This window comes from Coptis chinensis, chromosome 2 (assembly GCF_015680905.1).
Source record: "Coptis chinensis isolate HL-2020 chromosome 2, ASM1568090v1, whole genome shotgun sequence".
In the NCBI taxonomy this organism is placed as follows: domain Eukaryota; kingdom Viridiplantae; phylum Streptophyta; class Magnoliopsida; order Ranunculales; family Ranunculaceae; genus Coptis; species Coptis chinensis.
Window position 1 is genome coordinate 107,230,278 of NC_141457.1, and position 12,525 is coordinate 107,242,802.

Consider the following 12,525-nt stretch of genomic DNA (forward strand, 5'->3'; position numbering starts at 1 on the left):
AATTATTAGTATATGGTTTTGGTTATTTTTGAACTGTTGCGGCTTATTGGGCTGTTGAAGTTCGAAAGAGCGTCAATGGCGGCGTCGCGAGTCCAACAGCAATAAATCGCCTAGTATTTCTATTTGAACCTTTATTTTTATGTTATACTGTGATACTGTACCTTTGAACTGTCGAAGCTTGAAAATCCGTTAATGGCGGCCAGAGAAATCGCCAGTAAAGTTTATGTTAACTGTTTTTGTTGCTGTGCTATTGATTGAAGATGGGTGGTAGTAAGGGGATGAATGTTGGGTTGTTGTGGTATGTTGGTTGAGTGATGTCGGGCTGTTAAAGCTTGGGAAATGGCGTTAATGGCGTCCACTGTCATACTGTAGTTGGAACTTTTGTAGTTTTGTTTGTTTGGAATTTGTCGGCTTGAACGGGTTGTGGGTGATGGGTAGCTAGTGAGGGTGCGTGAGGGCTGTCGAGTGGAGCTTGTGGAAGCCATTAATGGAGGTCGATGGATTCCAGATCTAGTTTGGTTGAAGAGTTTGGAATTTAAGAATTGAGGGTTTCGATTTTGTTAAAGTAGTGGGGGTTTTTCCCCTGAGCATTTTCGAGTAGGTTGGGAGGAGTGGCGACGTCCGGGGGCGGTGGCCAAATCGATGGTCTGGTGGAGGGAGAAGAAGAATCGTTGTTATCGTTTGGGCTTGGGCTTGGGCCAAAGCCAATGGGTTTTGTTTTGATGGGCCTTAGTTGGTTTTGGTTAGGCCAAAAATCTATTTTAGTTTTGGGCCGGTTTTTATGTTAGTTGTGGGCCGAGTTCTATTTCCAAATTAAGCTAGGGTTAGGCAGACCCTCACCTGTATTAAATCAAGAACTTCTTACATAGACAAGTTCACTGGCATCCTCTTTTACATAGGCATATAAATCATTATCTAGAGGATACCCAAATTGGATCGTACAAATGCTATAATCCTACGCTAGAAACAATCCCTTAAGCAACCAACGAAGCCAAGCCCAAAGACGAAAAGAACCCAAGACTTCATGTCTACCGGCCCAACAAGTTCAGGCCCAAGATATGCGGATGGATCTGGGTGACCCGAACTCCACCATCTCGACCCGCCTGCCAACACCAGTGCCAAACTAATTAGTTGTTATGGGGGCCAGTTCTAATTTTTGTAACCATGGGCCAGTTTTCTTTTATTTTGTGGGCTGGGTCATTTTGGTTTTTAAGTGGATCTGTCCCCTTTAGATATTTCTAGTTGGGTCCGAACCATGACCTTAGCCATGAACCATGGCCATGATCATGAACCTGTACGTTAAACATGAAAACGACAGTTTGACTTTGACAATGATGTGTTGACTTTGACAATGACGTGTTAACTTTGACCGTTGACCATTGACTTTTTCCCACCAGAGTGTGGCGTAGTGCAATAATACATTGGCACGTGAAAGAATGAAAGTGGTTACGAGATATAATTGAGATATTTCTAAATATTGTGGCTTAGTGCAATAAGGTATTTGACCTGCACGTGATATAGTGGAATTATTATGAGTCATGAATGTATGACACCTGAATAAATTACGTAACGAAAATCCTAGAACCTAGCTACCATAACTCATGTGATTTGCCCTGTGTGGGCGTGTGCAATTTGATTGGCCCTTATATAGGGTGTATATATAAGATGTTGATTGACCCGTGTGTTGGGCAATCGTAGCCGAATGGTGGCTTGATTATTCCGTTCGCAAAATTAGAATGAGACGCGCGATATTTTATGCCGAATAGTGACAGTACTTACATAATGGCTTTCGTGTGAGGGTTACCGGTGTCGCGGCATCCCACTCGGGTAGTAGTTACGATACGAGTGGTTCATTATGTAAGGGGAGGCATGTGGATGTATATGTTCGGCGTTGGGAAGCGATTGTGGTAGCCAGGGAAAATAGGTAAGACATAGATACGACGTGATTTTAGGGACACACAATGAAAGCCTTAAATAATATAATTATGGTAATATGTTGGTTAATAATATATCTTTAAATATATGATTGGATAGAGTTTTACGAAGGGTGGGTCAAACTAATTACTTGTCGCGAGAGGCGACCCACTCGTAATTAAGCATGAAATGCGGTAAGTATAGAATATGTTTCATCGGGTTATTAGTTTAGTTTAGAACCTAAAGAACCTCGTGGAGGAACTAAATGCCTTTTTATTATGCATATGGTTTGTTGTGTGGTTAGTGGGAAGTTAAGGTGCCTCAGTGGAGGAACTACCTGCCTTACTTATTGTAATTAAGAATGTTATATTAGTTGTTGGAAGTTAAGGCGCCTCAGTGGAGGAACTAACTGCCTTATGGACTGTCATATAAATATTTGTGGTATTTTAGAGCTACTCACACCAGCATTGGTTATAATGCTTACCCGATTTGCATGTTTGCTTATAGGGTGTGTTCATTAAATGAACATAGTTGATAAGTCTTGGATGAGGTTTAGTGTTGAAGAAGAAGGTTGGTTCTTTGCTTGTGGTTGGCGTTAGCGTCACTTTTCAAGATAGGTTTTGTTTTCCTCGAGGTAATATAGATTTTCGGTGCAGACAATGTTTTTGTATTTTCATTTGTAATTTTAATTAAAGAGTTATTGAAAGGAGAGTTGTAACCTAATCTTATTTGTGAAGTTTTGTAATAAAGATGACTTTTGTTAAATGTTAAATTCTTATTGGTTTTAATTATCCGCGATATTTATTTTTGTTTTTGGGTTTTGGGAGTCGAGAGAGTCGCCACACCTCAAGATCGAAAAGTCGGGAACAAATATTGTTTTTCAATTGGCCGTCCGAATTGAGGTGTGACATTGGGCTTACTACCATGTTCGCCAACAACACACCCAAACCAAGTCCGTCAACAAATGGTTTATTCCACTAAAAGCCATTGTCAGACTTCACCTAATCCCAAATTGCATTACGTTTGTGGGCTCCATATTATATGCTTTCGTTGATCTCCCCTTGTGTTTAAGATATCGAATGCGGTTGATTAAGTCAAGTTACTAACAACTACATTAATCAACTTCTTATGTCCTGAGTAGTACCACTCAACCTCATTGTCATGTCGGATTAAATCCACCTGCGGGGTTTACATGACAATCCTTATGAAGCTCCCTCAAGGTGACATCATCAACCCGACTTCATGGGTCCGATTCCTTCTATAATCAATCGCGACACCTTACATACAATGTCATTACCCAATACATCGAGTTTGTTAATTCACAAATGAATCTCACTCATTGATGATTTAAAGCAATGTACAATGCATATAAGTACCCGTTATTATATCCGGATTAAGAAGACAAGCATCCATAATGACAGAGGCATTTGTTCTCTTATATAGTCAGTATAAAGAGAAACAACCTCACTTGGTCCTATTCAATACACACAAAGTGTACTAGTGTAATCATATAGTCAAAATAGACTAATACCATATTATACTACAACCGTACCAATGGTTTGTCCAAATCCATCTAGGTTGTGAACATTTACTTATACTTTATAAGGTACTGATGATATGATCTTCTATGTGTCACCACACACCATATCATCTACAACATAAAGTATTAGGCAGCGTCGATATAACTAATAACATATATAATATGCATAATAATTGCCCATATGATTCTCATTCAAAATATAAAGAATAAGAGTTAATACAAAAGTAATGCTTTTAGTATATAACCCTATCAAATATTCAGACAAATCCGGTTGAAACACACACTTCCCCTTACAAGTAGTCGACTAGGATATGCACGTCTAGAGAAGAATAAGAGGTAATTCATGTCGATGTTGAATACTTGAATTCCATGCTTATACAGTACAGAAAACCAAATGTTTAAATTGTTTAAGTTTCTCTTATGTTAGAAAAAGGAGAGTTCGGATCCCTCCTCCATAACTAGATCAGATGTCTGGGTAAAGGGACATACGAAAAAGAATGGAGAACCTATGAATGCAGAAGTAGCTGAGAAAATGGTAAGATAAAGATTTTCTGAATACATTCCTTAAGAGGGGTGACTCCCTGTTTTTGCTCTTTTACTGTTTATTGGTCTTACCCAAATTTTTAGAAACCAATACAAGAAATCAAGGACACGGCATCAGAATCTTCTTTCTCCTCCCTCCAAGATGATGCAATTTCACAAGTCTTTGGGCCTGAACGTCCAGGTCATGTTAGAGGAGTTGGATTTGGTGTTACTCCATCACAAATGGGTATCCTATCAGAAAGCAAGGAGAAAGTTGTGCAGCTAGAGCGACAAGTAGAAGAACTATCAAGAAAGGGTTCAAGCATTAAGTCCGTAAGGGAAGAGATGCAAGACAATATTAGGCAAGAAATGCAAGAAGCGACAAGGGAAGAGATGCATGGAGCAATAAGAGAACAAATGCAACAACATATCCTTGAAAAGGAAGAGATGCAAGAGCAAATTATCCTTATGCAGAATTTAGTGAATCAGTTGATGATAACTCAGGTTATTGGTTAAGGGCATGCAAGGCATTACATATGTGCATTTTTTTGAGCATTTCCTTATATTTTCTTGCATTGTCTTAAACAGGGCTACGACCCAATGTTCAGTACAACTACAAATGCACGAAAGGTAAAGCCAATTTTATTACTTTTGAATTTGTTTTTAACGGTTTTTAATGACTAAGTAGTATGATTATGTTTTTAAAGCCAAACAACCCACACATGGGTGTCAACTGCAAGTTGTTCCGAATGGATAGAGGAGACATTATGGCTGAAGGGGTTTGGTTATCAGATAATCCCAACATCGTAGTGCAGGGAAAAAAACTTGGGTCTGGTGCTTCTAAGATTTAGGTAAAATTTGTCAACTATCCTAAGGCCAAGTTATGGAGACCAAGCAATGGTATGAAGACATTTGAAGATGCTCTAGGCTATTCCATTGCATTGCCTACTGACCATGTAATAAAAGAAGGTAATTTAGCTACTAATGATATCAAGATTTAGTCAATAATTTAGATCTAATTTTTCGTGTTGAGCATTCCTTCGTAATCATCTTTGTCCAGGAATCTAGGATTTGCATCCTGCTGTGCAAGTTATTTTCAGGTTGGTATTTAATCACTTTTTTCTTCTCAAACTGCTTAAACCTTAAAAATTCAAATTTTTTGAGAGTTTGAAGATCTAGGCTCATTTCAGTCACCAAGGTAATTGACTTGGTCTAGTTTTAAATCCTTTTTTGACATGTGATTTTCTTTTATTAATAAGTTGTCCATTTCTTGTTTTTTTTAGTTCTTCTTGAGTGAGTGTAGTGTTAGACTTAAGCCTCTTCTACTAACAAAGAGGTTATAACCTCTGTGCATTTTTTTGCGTATAAGGGTTGCTTGACTGAGTTACTTATAGTCCAACGGATGTATAGGCCGGCTTTGATTGGTCAAAAGTTTCCTAAAGAATTTGTAAAATCTTTACATGGGATGATCTATGAGAAAATCTCCCTTAAAATGCCTGTGCTGATGTTTGAGGTGTGGATAGCGAGGTAATACCCACCTCCATTCCTTGATCTTAGGGGGCAAGAGCCAGTATTTAGCACAAAAGAAGTATGTCTTAAATTGTATATTTCTACCGAGGTCTGCCTTAAGTCTCATCAGAATGTAAATGTCGACTACAAGTAAATAGTCAAATAGCTTACAATTAAAGATAGCAGATTGGGATCCTTCGAAATGAACTTGGGCATATTCTGCTCTCCTATTCGGAGCTGGTAGGAACTTAGACATAATTCTATTTTGTATTCGAATCTATTGGGTATTTTGTGGATCATAAACCAGCTGAATAGAAAAAGGGGAAACAAAAGAAGGGGTGGGCATTTCTGATTATTTTGATGGATTGTTATTTTCCATGGTTGGATGTGATGTTCATAGCATTTCTTTGAAGGATGCTTTGATCACAGAAGGGACTTAAAAGCCTGTGAAAACTTTAAGCCTACAAAAGGGCTTTCAGTAGCTATGGTGCTTCTATGATCAATAATCACATTCTTGGTGTGCTTCTATAGTAACTGTGCATGCCTTGTGGCGGCAAATCTTGAGTATATTTTGGTTTATTGTAGTAGTTCATACTTAAGGTTATATAAAGTTTTAAAATGCCTCTTGATCACCTACCTGATCTGGTCATTGCTATTTAACTGCTGCTGAATTGGGCTCTTTTAATAATGCCTGTGCTGATGTTTGAGTTAAGAATTTGTACTCTGCATTTGACTAATTATGGTTATTTAGTTAATAATGCAACTTTTGCTTAGTTGCATTTGTAAAAATTCGATGTCACTATCTTTCTCTTCAAGTCCTTAGTATAGGAACTTGTTGGTGTAGTTTGTTTTACTATTGGAACTTGACTAGAGTTCTCATGGGATGCATTTGGGAGTATCATTGAACTGTCAGCACATAAGGCATGGTATTGAAATAGTGAATCTTGTAATGCTCAGGCCACATAGTATAGCTGTGTAACTTTGTCTATGTCTTTAAATTTAACCAAGTTGGATTTTGTGATAGCCTGTCAGTTGTTGTTTTTTTGCCTAGTGTCGACTTGATTTTCATGTTGTCCAATTGTAAATTGTGTAGTGTTATGCTTAATCTCACAAGGCATGGTGGGATGGCTTGGTCCAGCTTGAGCTCCGTTGTAGCTTGCTCTATGGGCAATATCTGATTGATTCAATGCTTATTTGGTCCATCTCTTGTGGGCCTGAATTTCAGAGCCAAATGACATTAGTAAGCTCAGGCAGATGAAGCACTACTTGGTTTATCTACGGTTGTCTTAGGAAACAAGTAGGGGAGAATCAGACTTAACTAAATGGGTGGTAGACTAGTATTTACAACTGAATCATCTTCAAGTAAATCAAGGTCAAATGTTTTTACTGTTATGGTTTCTCTAATGAATTCAATATAATAAGTCAGTCATGGATATCTTACGCCTTACCCAATACTTGCTTTTATAAAGACGGCAGTCGAGGTCCAAATGTGCCATTCATTTGCGGAAATATTGAGACTAATAACCATATTACACATATACGCAGAAACATAGGTGGTGAGCTGACGTGCATTAACTTTGTCTTCAGCATTGGGTGGTACGCGGAAAAAGAGGCTTTGGCAGATAGTTGAATGTCCTGATTTGTTTAATTTACTATATTGTATAGTCCGATGTGTAAATTTCTTTGGTTTCTATGTGTTGGAGGACACTTGAGCATTGTGGCTCATCTTATAGAGAATAGTGTTGATCCTGCTAGATTAATCAACATTGCAATGTCGCTACTTTGCTTGTTGCTTTACATTATGTTTGGGGATTTTGTAATTGACTCTGTATGTGTAATGACTAAAATGATACTTTGGTAAAACTCCAAGATGGTTAATGACATCCTTAGTTTCTGAATTTGTTTCTTTTTCATGTTTCTACAGTTCATTCTCCAAGATGGTTAATTTTAGGTCTTTCTTTACACATGTAAGTTCCCAAATCTTTCTTTACACATGTAAGTTCCCAAATCTGTGGATTGATGTAGTCACGTGATCACGTCCATTTGGTAATCCACAAAATTAAAGCAGCTTTGTAGCATTTCTAAAGTGTTGCGATAACTCAATTCATAACACTTTCAAAATATCACGGATTTTGTGACATTTTCAACATGTTACATAGTGTACATTCGTAACATTTTATAAATGTTACAAACTTTGTACCAATGGCTTTTACAACATTTACTTAAATGTTGCAAAAGTCTTTTGTAACAATTCTAAAGTGTCACAACAGTGACGACCAATACAATGGGATCTTCTATGACAACATATTAGACATCCCAAGATTAAGTTAGGTGAAGTAATTTCTATATAAGTTTGATTTGTAAATTGGGATTTGGATTGGAGTCTATGTTTTTATAATAATGTTTAATTGATTAGTGTTTTTGTTTCTTGTTATTATATGTTGATTAAGTTTATGGAATGTAATATCTCTATAAGATGGAGTCCTCATATGTGCTAAAGCTAGATGTGCATGCTAGAGCTAGATGTGCAGGGTGGAAAGATTTTGACTTGGGAAAAAATAATTTTTTTTTGACTGACAAAAGTTTAGTAACGGATATTTCTGTTACAAAAATTGTTATTAATAGCAAGTGACACGTATATTACTAACGGATATTGTCAAGTTAAATATGACTGAAATGAAAAGCTTTGGTAAATAAAAATGGACTCTATATGTCACACTCTGCTGAACTTCTGAAACCTGCCAACCTTCAATAAAAATGGACTCTGTATATTACACTTCCTGTTTATAGACCTCATCGACGAGTTAGGGAATTCAAAATTACACTCATTTTTGGTTAGATGGGAAGTTTCTGTTTACCTTTGCACTCGCTCGATCAATTTCCTTTGGAGATTTTCGCTTAAAATCCCATCATTCTTGAGAGGAATATTTATATGCTTCTTGTCTCTTGAAAATCCTGCACTTGAAGGTGCTTTAGCCAAGTCAATGATTTCCTTGTAAAAGTTAGTGAGGATTCTCTTCTGGGACAGGCAAGCATTACATTTTCAAAGAGCCTCTCCCTGTTATTTTTCTATACAAATTTTCATTGTTTCTCTTGTATGTCATTTGCTTTTGTCATGTGTAGGGTTTAAAGGTTCTTGATACTTCTGTGGAAAACATTGCATCAGGAGCATGACAAGTATTAGGCAATGCCTGGAAAGGGGGCTCAACCTTTGTTCATAAGTATGTTCGCCTATAACTCGATGTTATTGGTAGCAGTTTTTGTCAATTGCTTGTTTACTTTGCTCAAGAGAATAATGATATGAGTCCATATTTCATGACATGGATACTCACATACTGTCACAAAGAGAGTCATAAAAATCATATAGATCTACATTTAGTTGTTTTCAACGATGATGCCACTTGTTAGGAATTTTTATTTCATTTTGTGTTCTATATCACAAACTTGGACTATGAGTTTTGTATATTTGAACAATGAATCCAGGCATTTTTTGTCGATTGCTCTGTTTCCTTTCGAGTTATGGATTGTTCATTTGTTCCAAAGGCTCATTCTTCTCACTTCCATGAACTAAACAATAATGAGGTAAATATTTGTTCTGATGCATAATTTTTGTGGGTCATTTGTTTCTCTAATTCATAGATACTAGGTGCCAACTTCATCTTTCAGCGAACCTATATGATCCAATGTATATCACTGTCACAGTGCATAAATCTGCTAGGTTAAGTTAGTACAAGTATAGCAGAGGTGAGGGTGTATATGGAGATACTGAAAAATAGAAATGAACACCTTCCTGAGCATCTTGTGTGTGGCCCCGGTTGCTAATAGGATTGAAAAAGATATTGAAGGGGTTTTTGATAAAAAAATGTGTACCAACGTTGCTCAAAAATACTTGGAGGCATTCGTGGTGAATAAGTGATATAATTCATGGCTTTTAATAAACATATAGAACTGCTTACAGTTGACAAAAATCTAAACATATTAGGCAAGTCCTCAATTAATGAACACGGAAGTAATCTATCGAAGAACTGGTTTAGAGGCCTGACAGTATATTTAATGAACGTGGTGTTATAGTCAGATAGGTTCTTTGTATAATTGTCTGAAAACCATTTGTATTAGCGATTCATGTCTACCATCTGATATAAATATTAGCAGGCAGTTGATCTTGGGGGAATACTGAAGCTTATGCTGCTGAAGCTGTCTCGGCAACTGAATGATCCTCCATATAATTTCATGATCCACAGTTCTCCCTTTAAGGTTGATGCCTCACAGTTGCCTTACGCCCATTGGTTTCTTCAGATTGTACCACAGCTTAGCGGAGTAGGGGGTTTTGAAATCGGAAGTGGGTGTTACATAAATCTTGTCTTCCCAGGGGATGCGGCAAAGGTATTGAGGGAAGTCAATGTTTAATGTACTCTGGAGACAAGGACAGAGTACGAAAGCCAAAATAGGCTTGTGGAGGATTTACAAAATTGGCTTGTAGACGCAGAGTTTCAAATTGTTGAGGCTGAAAAGCCGCGCAAGAAACTACACAACACTATATTGATAGTTTTTCCCCTCAACACTTCTTCAATTTTCTTTGTTTCATATAGTGATAACCTTGCTTCAAACTGCAGGAGCTTAAAGGTAACGTTCGCGTCTTCTGCAGAGTGCGACCCATGTTACCTGATGATGGTGCTAGTGCAGAAGCCTCAGTTATTTGTTATCCTACATCAATGGAGTCTCTGGGTCGGGGCATAGACTTGTTACAAAATGGTAATTTAGGTATAGACAAATCTGGTCTTACTGCAGTTCAACTACATTGTATGTTTATTGAATGGGGTCTTATCGTGATTGAAACTTTGTATGAACATGTCATATTTTATTGCAATATTGGGCAAAAACACCAGTTTACTTTTGATAAAGTCTTTACACACGGAGTCTTCACAGCAAGATGTTTTTGTAGAAATCTCACAACTTGTTCAGAGTGCCCTGGATGGTTATAAGGAGAGTACATGCTTTGTTACTTGGTCTTATATATGTTAACGATGATTACTTTACGTACGCTTTACACCTTGTTTGGATTCATTCTTTGCTGTCAAAGAGTGTTCTGAGCTTATATAAATGTTCGTTTTGAGGTGATTAACATTTGTCTATTTTTTTTTTCAGATATTACCTATGTTGCCTATTTAGATTTGTGCTTGAGTACTTGATCTGATATTTTAATTATTATATTTTTCTCTCTTTCATAAAAATTGACTTTTTGGATGAAACTGTTAGAAGATGCTTCTTTAACATAATTTGTGATCAGTTCGGTTCTTCAATAACTGGTTACTAGGTTTACAATATCATAGTAATTGTGTTGATGTACATGCCACCTGTTTATCTACTTCATAGAATATATGCCAGTTAATGCTTTGACTCTTCGTTTTTGTTTTTCCTTCAAATTTGATTAAATCCCACGGACGTAAAATAAAACCTGTCTCAAACCTCTGCAGAATCGTGCTCATTCTTAATAGCTATCTGGATAAGCTTTTGCAAAACTCATTTATTGTGTTAATGAGGTATAGGTTTTTTTTATTGGGCATTTTTAAATTTCAAATAGTTTATGTAGTAACAAAGCGTACTCTTGTCTGATAGAGCACCGAACAACAAGTACATGGCATCTTAAATCTTATTGACCTTGCCGGTAGTGAGCGTCTATCAAAGAGTGGGTCCACTGGAGACCGCCTAAAAGAAACTCAGGTATGGATTCTCAATTTTGCCTTGACTTTTAGGTTTGTTGTTTTGTTTTTTAGTGGATACAAAATCTAAATTCTATTAAAACAACTATAACCAGGCTATAAACAAAAGTTTGTCGTCGTTGAGTGATGTTATATCAGGCTATAAACAACTCTTTTACGATGCAGGGAAGCCTTTCTTTTGAGTACAACAAACTCAAGTCTAGGCTTGAGAGTTTGTATGAGGAGATTTAGCATGGTTACGGATACACAATCACTCATGGCGTCCTGCTCAGGTCTGTGTACTTTTTTTCGGGATATCTTGGATGATGATGTGCATCATTACTATAGGAAATAACTTTTTATTTTAACTTCCATATTTGATATTTTCATTATGTAGGTGGTGGATGAGAAATGTGTGAGTAAGGACAGTAAACCCAAGAAAAAATCAGCAAAAGAAATTCTTGTTTGAGTCTACGGGAGCTATAGATAGTGAGTAGTCTCTGCGGTGTTTTACTGTTTTCAATTGGCTTTTGTGTTTGTATTGCTTGTAATAACTCTTGCTATCTTTTAGCCTGTATGTTGACCCTTTGAAATACCGGACTGAGTTAGGGAATGTGAGTATTGATGTTCTCTCGTGTACCTTTTCGTTATATACTTTTGTTAAGTCATCTACTCTATTTTGTTGGTCTGAAACAAATTTGACTCTTTCCTAATGGGAATTTATTTTTCAGACTCTTAAGCGAGAGGCTCTTAAGCGATACAGTGGAAGTTATAAGGAATTGTTTCAAAACTATTTGGAGAAGGTATATTTCTTTTGCACACTATAGACGAGTATTGATTTTTGTAAGTCTCAAGAATTAATAACACAAGAAGAGAACTCTAGTTTTTTTATTGTTGGCCCGTACGATGTTTCTCGCATCCAGCTTGAAGAGAAGAGTTTCTGAAACCTGAGGTTAGCTAATACTTTTTTCTCAATCAGTGTGTTTATGCAAGTTTACTTGTACAAACATTGTACTACATCATTACATTTGATCTATTACAATTTTTTAATTTAACCTTCACCGGTCAAAAAAAAAACTTCATCATTATATTTTTTGGATTCGGATCGATGGACTACCACTACCAGAATATTTATAGTTAACTTAAAATGTTGGCGCTGCTATTTTGAGGCTCTATTATATAGCATCAGGATTCTTAATTCTTCATTTCTTTTCGATTTGATATTTAACCCGTAATTTTGTCGGTGAGTATCTCTAGGTCTTTTATTGGTGCGTGATGCTTAAGCCATTTTGAAATAATGGTGAAGAAAGAGTCTCCTTTCTCTAAATTTTACAAAGCCTT

At 36.8% G+C, this 12,525-nt stretch overlaps 1 protein-coding gene across 33 annotated transcripts; it reads left to right on the forward strand.

Moving 5' to 3' along the window:
- Positions 1–3,641: 3,641 nt before the first annotated feature.
- LOC147520217 (ADP-glucose phosphorylase-like) lies at positions 3,642–12,159 on the forward strand. Of its 33 annotated transcripts, none has more exons than XM_086591727.1 (16): positions 3,698–3,790; positions 3,882–3,989; positions 4,082–4,480; positions 4,565–4,606; positions 4,684–4,945; positions 5,037–5,076; positions 7,410–7,452; positions 8,453–8,513; positions 8,609–8,706; positions 8,969–9,067; positions 9,638–10,246; positions 11,102–11,206; positions 11,371–11,477; positions 11,582–11,673; positions 11,756–11,798; positions 11,916–12,159. In XM_086591727.1, exons 2-5 carry the CDS (start codon positions 3,963–3,965, stop codon positions 4,825–4,827), a joined length of 612 nt encoding a protein of 203 aa, XP_086447853.1. In that variant the 5' UTR covers positions 3,698–3,790; positions 3,882–3,962; the 3' UTR covers positions 4,828–4,945; positions 5,037–5,076; positions 7,410–7,452; positions 8,453–8,513; positions 8,609–8,706; positions 8,969–9,067; positions 9,638–10,246; positions 11,102–11,206; positions 11,371–11,477; positions 11,582–11,673; positions 11,756–11,798; positions 11,916–12,159. The 33 variants fall into 33 exon arrangements, with proteins under 33 accessions (XP_086447868.1, XP_086447850.1, XP_086447853.1 ...); XM_086591735.1 differs by lacking the exon at positions 8,969–9,067 and adding an exon at positions 10,960–11,025 and having other exon boundaries at positions 9,638–10,237; XM_086591723.1 differs by having other exon boundaries at positions 8,453–8,706.
- The last annotated feature ends 366 nt before the right edge of the window (positions 12,160–12,525 follow it).

Excerpts from the sequence above, each read along its gene's own strand:
- LOC147520217 (XM_086591742.1), top strand. The coding sequence starts at position 3,963 with ATGAATGCAGAAGTAGCTGAGAAAATG. Across the intron at positions 3,990-4,081 it reads CAGAAGTAGCTGAGAAAATG|AAACCAATACAAGAAATCAA; the intron begins GTAAGATAAAGA and ends CCAAATTTTTAG. Across the intron at positions 4,607-4,683 it reads CAACTACAAATGCACGAAAG|CCAAACAACCCACACATGGG; the intron begins GTAAAGCCAATT and ends ATGTTTTTAAAG.